General features: G+C 38.8%; 1 protein-coding gene across 1 annotated transcript in view; it reads left to right on the plus strand.

Moving 5' to 3' along the window:
- The first annotated feature begins 2244 nt into the window (after positions 1-2244).
- The window catches only part of LOC140137652 (ral guanine nucleotide dissociation stimulator-like 1), a 45155-nt gene continuing 33460 nt past the window's right edge, over positions 2245-13939 (plus strand). Inside the window, 4 exon segments of the mRNA XM_072159385.1 lie at positions 2245-2675; positions 7557-7664; positions 12329-12528; positions 13793-13855. Coding sequence (XP_072015486.1) covers positions 2520-2675; positions 7557-7664; positions 12329-12528; positions 13793-13855 — 527 coding nt within the window. The 5' untranslated portion in view covers positions 2245-2519.

The raw sequence follows: 13939 nt of genomic DNA on the forward strand, positions 1-13939 counted from the left end.
ATCGGGTATATAGTCGTATAGTGTTATATGTGACATGATCAAGGGAAATGAGTCGGACGTCGCTAATATTGATTTTGAGATATTGGCAAAGAAAGTGTCAACATTCTTTTGTAATTTAATATTGTTTTTAGCGATTGATAAATAGACATAACTTTGCAAAGAAAAGTTGTATCAACATGGGGTTTTCAGTTTCTGAAAGCTCTAAATGTCCTCTTTTGAAATATACATATAACTCATTTTCCTTGATCATGTCACATATAGTAAGGGTGCTATTGACAGGTACACACCTGTCTTCTTTTAAAGTTGAGTGCCCAAGCCCCCACTGGAACTGAGCTAGGGTAAGCTTTTTGTAATTGTAGGGCCTATATGCATTCATATTGCTCCTGGGGCCATAATATGCTTTGAATTTTGTTCAAAGTTTTTAATTTTTGATATCATAGGTGACACGATCCTATGTCATATCCCTAGAGAGTAACCTGTATGAGTCCCAGGGGGAATAGAGTGACATTTAGATTTGAGTCTGGCACTGGGCCATGCATGACATATGTATGTCTGCCTAACTGTTCCTAAAAATAGGATTATGATGAAATTTGTGACATGTTGATCATGGCACTAGGTTGATCGCCATGATTGGGGTGGAAAACGCATTGGATTTGAAAGTACATGTAGGCATGTAGGTATACCTATTGCCAAATGAGCATTTCATAGGGTCTTGGTACCATAGGCCTAATATTTTGCAGATTTCCTTTTACAAATTCAGCATTATACTGTTACTGTCCAGCAAGGTCCTATGCACATGCTTGGCGTCATGCACATATAGGCCTACACAATGGGTAACGCATATAAAAGGAACCATAGCCTATACACTGTTATTTTTGTGCACAAAATATTTTTTGCAATTTTGGGATTTTGGGAAATTGTGCAAGTTGTTGTTTTGTAGAATTTATTTAGGCCCTAAGTGTAAAGTAACTTTATATAAAAGCTGAAAAAGATATAAAAAACCTCCCTCCCTCATCAATTCATGAAAATCCTCTGGACAAGAACCAATATATTAATTTTATTCAGCCTAAACATTAGAATTTACCATATTAAGCCTTTGTATCATGGAATGGAATGAGAATTCCCAATTTCTTATTTCTCCAATCATGGGCTAAGAGCAAAATTGTACAATTGATTTGTTGGGAGTGGCATTTCTTTTCCTTGCTCTTTTTCCTCGATCCTGTTTCTTTTTTTCCCCTTCATAAGTTCATATAGGCCAGCATGCTTGTGACGTGTCATGTCAAAAGCAGGCACTTTTGGGCAGGTTATCAATTTTGAGGTTTTTACATATCTTAAATATAGAGATATTTTGCTCCACAACACCGTTTTCCCCTATGAAATTGGACATTCCTAAGCGAAGATATTGAGTTTGTAAGTTATGGTATTATAAGATTGGAAATTGAGGTACCAGCCTTTAAAAATATTATTGCTAATGTTGAGAATAGGAATTTCCTTGAAAAATGGCTCAAAAAATACAAGATGGTAGTTATATTCCGGTCTGAAACTATCAGACAATATTTTTAACATTGATAACATCACAAATTCATAACAAACACAAATTGTGAAAAAATTACCCCCGGGCAGATTTTTTGGCTATTTCTCCATTTACGATCCTGCCCAAAAGTGTCTGCTTTTGACATGACACTTCACATAATACGCTTTTAAGCATGGCTTAAGCATTTTGCTTGAGCCTTGTCCCATCAGGACCCAAGTGTGTGTCCACCCGGACCCACTGACTGACTGGTGAAACAAACACACAAACAAACAATATTTATGCCACTTATTTACAACCACACATGAAGACAACTTTGAACCCTTAAAGACAATGTCTTATTTCATGGAACTGAAATTGTTATTGTGTAGACCCATGTAACCCTACATGATTTCGTCATTGGCTCCATATTGGTGTCATATTACAACTCCTAAGTGAAAATATTTCTGTTGAGGATGTCTTGGTTCATACATGGTTCAGGGAACTACAAAATATATGTGCATGATTGTACGTCATTATAATGACTTTATATGCTTTAAGGTCATACTTATACGAAATTGCTTTTCATGTACATATTTTTGGTTTCTTCGAACTAGGGATATGGGACAACCGCATGACATGATAGGTAGGCAGCTTATTATTATGATGCACTTGAGCCCCATGGGGTGGTTATTTGGTTCATAGCGTTGGCATACTTACCCTATTCAAAACAGGTTTCAAGTTAAAAGGTACTAGAAGAGAATAATTGCAGTGAGTGACGGTGATGCCGCGTGACACCTTTCCTCGCATTCTAGCTGGCTGGTAGACACGATGAGATATGTTGTTGGAACGAGTAATGCTCCCATTTATAGAGTAGATGGCTGTTTCCAGTGGCTACTTCAAAGAGAGGAAGAACATATAGCCTACTGAAGTTTTAGGAGAGCATATAATAGAATATGTAACAAGGAAATATATAGGAGAAAGGGACAAAGTGATAAAAAGTACCAACATGGATTTCATAACTTGCAGACGAAAGGAGGAAAACCGAAGCAGACGACGACACAAGAGGAGATTCAGCTTGACTGAAGCATATAGAAAGATTAGGATTGTGGATAAGACGAATTTTGTCAAGAAAAAGTGTGAGGAGTTTGAGAGAAGTGTATGGGTGAGTCCAATAAGATATAGGCCTAATGATTGGAAATATTGAAATAATTGACTAAATGGATGCAAGGAACTGGTGTTTTTAATGGGGAAACTGTTCTGAAAACCTAAAATTGATGACTCAAAGGAATCAAATTAGTCAACTACTCAGATTGCCATTTAGCTTTCACACTTGAAATTGCTAAGGCTGATGGATGGACAGTTATGAAATTAGAGCAACATTTTTAATTGTGTGTGATGGGTCTCTGGCCATCTCTGAGTGATTTTGTTCATCTGCTGTGTACTTTGATTGGCTGTTGGGGATATTGGTGATATTCCCTTCCAAATACATTTATCATGTTTATATATGTTGTAGGGCCTAAACAAAAATATACACGTAAATAGCTTGTGACTTATTATCCACCAAGTGTATCTTCAGGAGCTGTTGTGACCGCAATTTAAATCACAACAAGGCAGTAACTGGATAATACGGGACAGGAATATATAGGAAGAAGTCCAGTGACTGGATAATACGGCACAGGAATATTTAGGAAGAAGTCCAATTTAAGAATGCAGGAGGTAAACCGGAGAACCTGGGTAAAAACCTGTGAGGACGGTCATGGATCAGCAAGTTCGGCAACCATATTCACATTGTGATCATGCACTTTGTATACAGCACTGCAAGGAATAATAAACTTTATCACACCGGGAGTGCGGAATCATGTGATAACTCTTTTTAATGAGAGAGAATTTTGCTGCTTGGATGAGGATGGTTTATTCCATATTGGAGAGGGTTGTCACATTGATTTCGCACTCCACGACTCTCCCTAAAAAATACCATGTAGAGCATAGGACTTTTACATTGTTGCGATCAAACTCAGTACATTGGACCCAACAGTGAATAGCAAATTAGGATACAACATGAAAGATGAGGTTAATTTGAGGTCATTGATATTCCACAGCCAATGATATCATATGGACATCAATATAGGTCTGCTGACTCTACACAGCTCTGTAATCTCATTTCCGGACTCGCAACAGGCTAGCTGTCCTAGCAGTCCCATGGAAATGAAAAATCATTCGAAATGGAGTTAATTCTGGCATAGATTTAAATTAAAGGAGTATTTTGTGATTGTCTTTTTATGGTATGATTGATAGATACATCTAAGGAAAAATGATTCCCAAAATTTCAGTTGATTTCGATTTTGTGTGTTGTGCATGATTGATTACTGTATTACATTATTCCATAGGCCCAGGGGCGTGGCCAGCTTTCTTGGTCAGGGGGGGCAAAAACAATTTGGGGGGGCACAGACGAAAAAATTGCAGTTGCATCATACAATACATAGAGACTGTATGTCTTGAGCTTCCCGAAAAGGGCCTTATTTGAATGATGTGAGCGCGTAGTGCGAAAAAAATGGTATTTTCGCCCATTATCTGGCTAAAAAAGGGCTGTTACATTGTTACAATGTGCGCGCGTAGCGCGGACAAATTTTGTATTTTACACTATTTTAGCCCTGAATTTTGCTAGAAAAGGGCTCCTTGCCCTTTTCTTTTCCTTTGCCCTCCTGATTTTCTCTTCCCCCGCTCCCCGCTGGCTACGCTACTGCATAGGCCACTGTGCTGTAATTTTAAAACAGAATATAAATACAATTTTTTTCAAAAAATTTCAAATTTGTTCAAAATGTTGAAGCGAATGAATCTGCAGGAAATTCTTTGCATAAAAACATGAAGCTAGATATTTCTGGTGGTATCAAAATCTCAACTTCTTTGTGAGAAAAGTGGGGGATGAGGCTATGGATCACAAAATAACCCTTTAATGCAAAGTGTCAGTTATGAAAAGGGGAAATCCCCAATTTGCTTATGTTGTGGCTTTATTAGTAGGCATGAAAGCAATATGATTGGCCTCATGTCAGGACAATTCCTGAAATTTCAGCTATAAATAGCACCTATCTATCAACATAAAAAAAACAGTATTCCACCATATGGTCAAATATAGCAAAATGATAAATACTTGCCCTGGCTTTCTAAGAAAGTCCAAATTTGTTTAAAGTAAATGCCCAAGGGGAGAAGGGCACCCAAGAATTACGCAGGAACTGTTGTTTAATTATTACGATGGAAATATTAGTCAAACATGTACGTGATGTTCATAACACAGTACGTACATGGCGTGCGGGACAGTCAACACACTCACAAAGGATCATACTGTAGTACGACCGCCGGAGTGACACACATTTTGGCGACATAGTGGCTGGTAGTAAATTTTAATTTTCTTTGCATTTGTTCGGCTCAAAATTAAAAGGGGGCATATCTGACAGTAAAGGCTAACATTTTATGGGAAAGAAATCCCAATCTATTTTGTATGGAAATGTTACAATATGGTTTTAAAGTGATTTCTAGGGTCTGTGATGTGGGGATGACTTGGTACATGTACCTTTTTGTTAAAGTTTCATCCACCAAACAGTAACAGAACCAAGCATTTTAAAAGTAACATAACTTTTTGCCCAGGGTCCCAAAATTGCACTCCCTATTTCACAAACCTGGTTCTTAGTAAAAGATCACATATGGATTGACAGCAATTGGCTGTGTTTCAAGCCCAGGGAATCAAAGACCACAATGACTTCCAAAAAATAGCTAGATACAAGAACGGTTCAGATCGGAAAACTTAATTTTTGGCTCCCACAATAATGTGTTGTGTGTGCAGTGTCAGCGCCACCCGGGGGAATATGCCCCCAGTCAGAACTCTTGCCCCCCTGTTGCCCCCCAGTAAAAACTCAAAATTGCAAAAATTTCTACTTTTTACTGCAATTTTACCCAAAAATTTGTTGATTTTGCCCCCCCCCTGAAATTCACTTTGCTCCCTCAATGCCCCCCCAAAAAATTCCTGGCGCCGCCACTGTGTGTGTGCCTCGCAGCCTGCATGCAATATCTTTATTCTTAACCGACCACCTTCAAACTCGGTAGGATGGTAGAGTATGATCACCTCTTGTATAGTTTTGTGTAAGGTTATTTGCACATTTTTGAATATTAAAGCACTTATTTGCATAGTTTGTCAGGGAGTCCATCAATCCTACTCTGCAACTTACACAAATAACTGACTAACTTCTGAATTGGTACTGGTTAGGTGGGTGATAGAGTATGAGCACCTCTTGTGCTGTATAGTTTTGTGTAAGGGGAATACTATCACATTTATGAATATTAATGACCTTCTTTGCATATTCTTTATGTTTACAAACCTTTGATATTTACAAACCATGATTGTTGGATGCCACCTAAATTAGAAACTGTAGTGCCCTGACTTGCCTGATATGTACATGTAGATACATGTACCTTTAAAGTGTGTGCTGTGTAATCTACCAATCATGACATCCACATGATCAATTAGCTACGGACGGACGTGTGGTATTCCGGTTTCAGTTGGCTGGTATAGATAAGATTGAATTGTCACTGTTATGCCATCATATATAGCTGTAGCTGATGGCAATTCGGAAATGATGCGTAGTTCAAATAGCCCAGATTTGATCAGTTTGTAGTGTTATTATGAGTACATATTACATACTACATGTATTGGTTTCAATATAAAAATAACATGTTTACTTATTTATGAAAATATAGTCAGTCATAACTGTCATGAAATGAGAGAGTAATATATGGTATTTCATTTTTTTGTTCATTTGTTTATTTCTCAAGATTTAATATTGTGGGGTGCTGGCAAGATCATGGAAGAGTAGAAGATTCCAGTTTGGGTTTATGTGTGTTGTGTTTGTTTGTTTGTTTGTTTTAACCAGGGGTGTGATTCTTTATGATTTGTCTTGATTTCAGGATCTTTTGCAGCAAAAATGTTTGCAATTGTATTGATTGTCAGTCCATTTTGGGGTATTTTAGCCCAATTTCACGCTGTTTATCAAGATTTTTCTACTACTATCAGGATATTTCACAAGCTTTGAATCACGGTCCATGTTTAACTGAATCTCCTAGAGGAACTCTGCAACAATCCCATGTGGGTAGGGTTAATATCCTGACTGTCGGCTGTGTGTATAGGGTGCGATGCATGTCTGTTTTCACCCACAATTGTGGACTTTTGTGTGAATTTAAACTCATCAAAAGTGGACATAGTACTTTAGTATAAGACCTAGGGACCGTTCACAAACACTTGTAAGGGGGCCTGATGCAAAAAGGGGGGGACCTGAATTTTTTGACCCCCTAAGGGGGGGGGCCTGAAAAAATGACCACAAATTTTCCTGGAAAAATTGAGTTTATATGCTTTTCTATGGGGTTGACCCATAATTTTCATGTCAAAAAGGGGGGCCCTGAAATTTTTGAGGTCTGTAAAGGGGGGCCCTGAAAAATTTTCGCGATGAATTTTTTTTGCATCAGCCCCCCCCTTACAAGTGTTTGTGAACGGTCCCCTACTTTGGAGGGTGCTTCACATCTGTTGTAGAGAATTATAAGCTTATTATAAAGTGCCCCATTGGCGATGTACATGTGTTATCAGGTCCACAGTGTGGCGATTACCCGGGTGATTAATTGTGTTTAAAAGTCCACAATTTCAATGTGTAATATCAGTCCTCAGTTACCTGTGTAAAATAAATTTACGGACCCATGGTGTTGAATACAATAGGGATGTGTGGGGTGTATCAAGAGTGTGTGTGGTTGTACAAGGAAAAAGTTGTGAACAATTAGAACAATTACATTTAGTGCAAAGTGCAATTCCTGCCAATTAGCGATGGTGCTAAATTTTGATAACTAATTAGCACATTGTTTGTTGTTTGTGCTATGTAACATACCAGGTATATTAACTTCGCATACATGTATTCAGTATATGCACACTCATCATTGGTCATAATTTCAACTTACAATGTAGAAATGATAATATTAAATTTCAAAATTGTGATTTTGTATTTTTCAGGAGGGTACCATGAAACTGTTCAAGGAGGAGCGAGATGGAGATGTTGTCTATAATATATACCTTAAGAAAGTACGCTATAAAAGATCCAGTCCTTGTGTCATGCAGCAGGTGAGTTCACTGACATAAAGATTACTGTATATCAGACTTGTAGTACCCATACTTGAGTCCCAATTTCTGTTCCCGTACTCATGGCTCTGTATCCGTACTCGCACCCTATTTTGGGTTCGCACCCGTACTCATAGCTAGGGACCCGTACTCGTACCCATGGCCTGGGACCCGTACCTGTACCCATGGCCTGTGACCATACCCGTACTCATGGCTCGGGACCAGAACCCGTACTCATGGCAGGTCCCAAATACTACAAGTCTGCTGTATTATTGTATAAGTGGTAATTTTCGCAAGGTTTTTTTTCCACGAATAGAGGTTACATCACAAATTTACTTTTTTTGCCTCTGGCAATTTGGGGGGGGGGTCCACCCCAGCCCCTCTGGTCATGGCCTGCTGCTTTCATTACGTTAAAGCCAACAGGTTGGCCTAGATAGCTGTTAAACCTCCTTTTTGAATAAGAATTCCTGAAATGTTTGTCGGGAGTGCATTTCATGTGCGGAATTTGCGGAAGATTTCGTCAGTATGCCCAGTCTAACCACGCCACCTCTTGCAATTCTCATCATATTTCTCACTCTGGGATGAGAATGGGAGAATCGCCAGTGGTGATGCAGCGGCTAGATCAGCGCATTACTGAAGAAATATTCGGCACCAAAGAAGAAATGTCTAAACCTCAAAATGGACAAACCAGGGTTGTATGTATTGTGTACATTATCAGATTGGAAACTTGTGCATGCAGCCATGTATTGGGACTAAAAATATAATATAGGATGTTTAGTTTGGGAAAACTAGGGCAATATGGTATAAAAATAGCTGAGTGAGAAAAATAGCTGAGCGAGATAGATTAAGAGTTCTAACTCTCAGTAATTAGGGCTGTCCACAAGTTGAATGTCACTTTATGTTTGTTGACATTCCTTATGTACCGTATTCCTTCCAATAAGTGCCCATACCCCAATAAGCACCCACCCAGGGTATTTTCAACATGCTAAAGTGTACCGTTAATGTTGAAGTGGCTGATAGATGTTGATACAGTGAAATAGCTTGAGGATTTGGAAGTCCTGTGTAAACTTGCAATACATTTACTGCATCAGTAAAGCTACTAGAACGCCCGCTAGAACGTCTTGGGACCCTATTATAATGGGTAGGTAAATTTGTCTCTAATAAGCGGCCCTTACGAAAAAAATTAGGTAAACCAGGTAAAAAATAAACGCCTACCCAAAATGACCTTGTAAAGCACCCTGGGTGCTTATTGGAATGAATACGGTATATCTGGCTACATTTATTTTTCTGCTCTTCATATTCCAATCAGCTAGGGTAAAAATAACATGCACAAATTGGTCAGTGTATAAAAGGAAGCCTTCTTTAGAGAAAAAATAAAAATAAAATAAAAATGGTGTCAGAATTGCAGAAGTTGGGTTACGCCACAATTTGACCCATTTTAATATTAAATAACAATAATAATGTTTTCAAGCGCCGGTGTCCACTTATGAAAAAATGATGCTCATGATGATTGAAAAAAATGCTTGATAAAATGCTCATGACGCTTCAAAAAATTAAAATTGCAGAATTTCTGTGCGCACATTTGTCACAGTAAAGCCATTTCAGTTGCAGGTTAGCAGGATGAAAATTTGACTGGTAATGGTATGCCGCTGGTTGAGGTCAATGTTTATAAGTCAAACAGTCACAAAGATTATTGTCACTAGTATACCTGACTTCAGTGGCAACTTTTGGAGTTGTTGTTGGTGATTGATAGTTATTGATCATGCTTTATAATGTTGACAAGTGGCAGCACAGAAATATTTTGGGGGGGGGGCATTGGGGATGGGGGGGGCAAAGTGAGTTTCAGGGGGTGGGACAAAATCAACATATTTTGTGCAAAATTGCTGCAAAAAGTGGAAATTTTTGTAATTTTGGGTTTTTACTAGGGGCAACAGGGGAGAGTTCTGACTGGGGACATTTGCCTCCCCATGACCCCCCTCCCCCTGTGGCAGCACCCGCCACTGATGTTGACAGTCATCTTGATAGTGGCATAATTTATTTTGACATGATAATATAAATAAACATTAAATTGTACAAGTGTGCCAACACTCCATATAACACTTCCCTAATCTTGTGACATTCCATCAACAATTATTTCTAATGAATCTTTTAATCACTTTGGTCTTTTGTGTTTCTATATTTAGCATGTTCTGAATCATTGTTTTAACTTAAAAGTCCTTGATTGTCTATTGGTTAAGAAGGCTAATCTATTTGAATGATGATTTAGGCCAATTAATGTCAACAAAAATAGTTTCAGCTTTATGTCCTTGTTTATTTATACTACTAGTACTAGTGCCAATAAACATGGCATGACCCCTGTTTGACCATAGGATCTGAAAGATCTTCAATTCATTTGTTAAGACAAAGTTTGTTTCCCCCAATGTATTTGTACATTCTGTTACTTTGATGGTATTGGGTATAAAATCTCATACTCCATAGAAATAAGGGACCATTCACAATCACTTGGTTAGGGGCCTGATGCAAAAAGGGGGGGGGGGAGGGGCCTAAAGTTTTGGTCCTCCTACGGGGGGGTTATGGGGATGGGCCTTGGGAAAAAATGACCTGGGAAAATTGAATGTATTATGATTTTCTATGGGGTTGACCCCTAATTTTCGTGTCAAAAAGGGTAGGAGCCCTGACATTTTTATGCCTTATGCCTCCACCGCGAGGCATACTGTTTTTGCAATGTCCGTCCTTCCGTGCTTCCGTCCTTCCGTCCGGATGCGATATCTCGGGCATGGATGGGCGGATTGACTTCAGATTTTCAGGATAGGTGGGTCATGGTCAAAAACTCTGGCTACTTTTTTTTTTTGGGTGAGGTTCAAGGTCATATACTGAGGTAAAAGGTCATTTGAGGTCAGAGGGCCCATTTTCCTTATTTACCTCTTTTCTTGGAGACTAGGGTCGCACGTTCCTCAAACTTGGTGGGTGGGTGCATCTTGACCCCAGACAGAACAAGTTTGTATTGGTTAGTGGGTCAAGGTCTCCTGAGGTCATGCAGGGGTCATCTGAGGTCAAATTAGCAAAAATAGTCATATGGCCATGAAACTTGGTAGGTACAGTCAACATTTAGAGCCAAATTTTTGGAAGGTCATTTTGGGGTCATCTGGGGTCACCCAGGGGTCATATGAGGTCAAATTAGTAAAAACTTGTATGGGCATGAAACTTGGAGGGTACATTCAACATTCAGAGCCTAATTTTTGGAAGGTCATTTTGGGGTCATCCAGGGTCACCCAGGGGTCACCTGAGGTCAAATTAGTAAAAACTGTTGTATGGGCATGAAATTTGGTGGATACAGTCAATATTCAGAGCCAAATTTTTGGAAGGTCATTTTGGGGTCATCCGAGGTCATCCAGGGGTCATTTGAGGTCAAATTAGTAAAAACTACTATATGGGCATGAAACTTGGTAGGTAGAGTCAACATTTAGAGCCAAATTTTTGGTGGTCATTTTGGGGTCATCTAAGGTCAAATTCAGTTTCTTCTTTTAGGCTTGAAGCTTTGTATCAACTTGTGAGTGCCACATCACTTCCTTTGGTGGAGGCATCACGGTCGACGCTATCTTTGTCGAAAACCCTGACATCCGAGAACCGCGGTCCATCTAGTTTAGATCTAAAAGGGGATCTGAAAAATGTTCACGGTGATTTTTTTGCATAGACCTCCCGCACAAGTGTTTGTGAACGGTCCCTAACTTGAGCAGATTTTGAGTTAATCATATAAAATATCAATGAACCCAATTTTTCAGGATTGTCTCAGTTGGTACGTTTATTTTTACTTTATTTATTTGATCGCTATTTTTTTTGGGGGGGTCCATGTATATCGTCGAATCCTTGATCTAGATATTGCAGAAAAGGTTATTTATTTGGATGAAAACGGGGGAATATTAGTTTAATGAATAAATCTGTGCAACGGGTCGACAAATTGAAGAATGATTATGGTTACCCACTTCCACTTTTATGTTGAGGCTGGGCATACATGTATGAGGTATTGATGTTCTTTAAAATTTAAAGGCTAGCCAATTATTTGACTCTATAGTTTGCATCCTCATTCTTTATAGTCTTTGTTATTCTTCATTCTATAAACTTTTTGTGTGGCTGTAAGTGGAGACAGTGTAATCACTTTTCTGTCTGTAGGGTGGATGTATGTGACATTTAAAAGTACTTGTATTTAAAGTTTTCATTGAAAGCTCTCGGGAGAACAACAGTTCAAATCCTATTGCAACCAAAAAACAATTTTGTTTGACATTTCTGTTGCCAAAGTTCATTGCCTGCTTATGCAATGCACTTTGGTAACAGAAATGTCAAAAAAGGCAGTCCTCAACTACCAGTCTCAAGTTCAAGTGAGACTCACTGGGATCCACTACATTCTCATCTATGAGGGGCACAGTTCTTTAAGCCCAATACATTTGTACATTCATTGAATGACCTTTGAAAATTCGGGTACAAAAACTCGTACTCTGCAATTTGAGGTCAAATTTTATACTATGATTGTTTAATTGAGTTATTGAACTATGCCATTAGGATGAGGCCATTGTGGTCCATATTGACTTGTGGTTGAGGACTGCCTTGTGTATCTTCTACTTTTGATTCTTCACTCAAGATTTGTCTTGTCATTCTTTTTATACATGCAGGAACCGGAAGGAGACAACGTCTCGTACCTGGAATGGCAAATGCAAAAAGTGAAGGTGATCAAAGCTGCTACTGTGGAAAAACTAGTAGAGAATTTACCTGCAGCTGTAGAAACCCTAGACTCAAGTTATATTAATGTATTCTTCTCAACTTATACATCATTTGCTAACACCAGACAGGTTTTGGACATGTTATTGGCCAGGTAAGAATAGGAAATATTTAGGATCGGTTTCTCAAAGCATGGCTAGTGGTCAGGCTTCCTAAGCCGTCAGGCTTACGCCCTATTAGTCCTATACTAGTGTTCCCAATTTCAGACCATACATCACCAATAAAAATTAAAATGGATCCACATTGATTATAATAGGGCTAGCCTACTGGCTTTGGAAGCCTCACCTCTAGCCAAGCTTCCAGAAATTGGACCTTAGGGACTGGTTTATTTTATACAGTGGGTGCAGGGGGCATATTGGCACAGGATGGAGGCTGGTGTAAAATATGTGAAGCAGAGTGAATGGGGCAACTTTCGCTCCCATAATTACTTTCCTGGAAGAAATGTTTTGTGCGCAAAGTTTACCAATTTGAAGTTTACCATGTGTGAAATTAATTTGGTAAAAACACATTAATTTGCATAACATTGGGAGGATGTTGGAAAGACCATCCCTATCTCATAAAAATTGGGCAATACTCTCGATCTACACGTAGGGATCTTCGGAATCAGACCAAATATGCCGTACTGCGCAGGTCAGCAACCAATCACGCCGTGCTTGTGCCCTGACATCAGACTCAACATTCATAGTTGGTCCCTGCCAACTATAAAGGACACTTGTCAACAGGATTATACCACTAAGATCTACAACATGCTCATCTGTCAGGACACAGTTCCTTAACCCCAATATGTTTATACATTCATATATTGACCTTTGAATATGGTGGGTACTTAAACTCATACTCCACAACTAGAAGTCCAATTTTAAGCCAGTGGTGTAGATTTCTTTTTGATATGGAGATGGAGTGTGAAAAAATTTCTTGAAGTATAATGAATCCAGCACCTTTTGGTGACCAAATAAGTTTATGGCACAAATGCGCGATGTGCTAAAAATTTTGCCATATTGAAGCTAAAATGATGAAATATGGTGCAAAAGTGCATGGAATATATTCCTGTGAAGCATGCAAAAAAGCAACAAAAAATTGCGCAATTTTGGGTCTAAAATGTCCAATTATGAGGTTAATTTGGTCAGAAACCCACATCCAGGCATCAGCATGGGGGGATGATTGTATGGACCATCCCCCTGGCAAAATATTGGGGGATGATTCCCCAGTATCTATGCCTTTGTTTTGAGCTATGCTTGTTCGGTGGAGAGCAATGAACTGTGTCATAGGGAATGAGACTATTTTGACTCATTGTGTACAGTACAGTCTCTGGTTTGTATCAATCACAGATATCAATCAGTGTTATTGTTTATTTTCAGATATTTGTCATTAACACAAGATGAAACAATGCATAGCAAGGAAGAAAGAAACAGGGTACTAAGGTAAGGACATTTCCCTTGAATAACCTTTAAACTTCACTCTTAGAAACAAAGGTTCCAAATGGTTTTAGATTTGTCCTCTAAGGC

Source organism: Amphiura filiformis, chromosome 17 (genome assembly GCF_039555335.1).
Source record: "Amphiura filiformis chromosome 17, Afil_fr2py, whole genome shotgun sequence".
NCBI lineage: Eukaryota > Metazoa > Echinodermata > Ophiuroidea > Amphilepidida > Amphiuridae > Amphiura > Amphiura filiformis.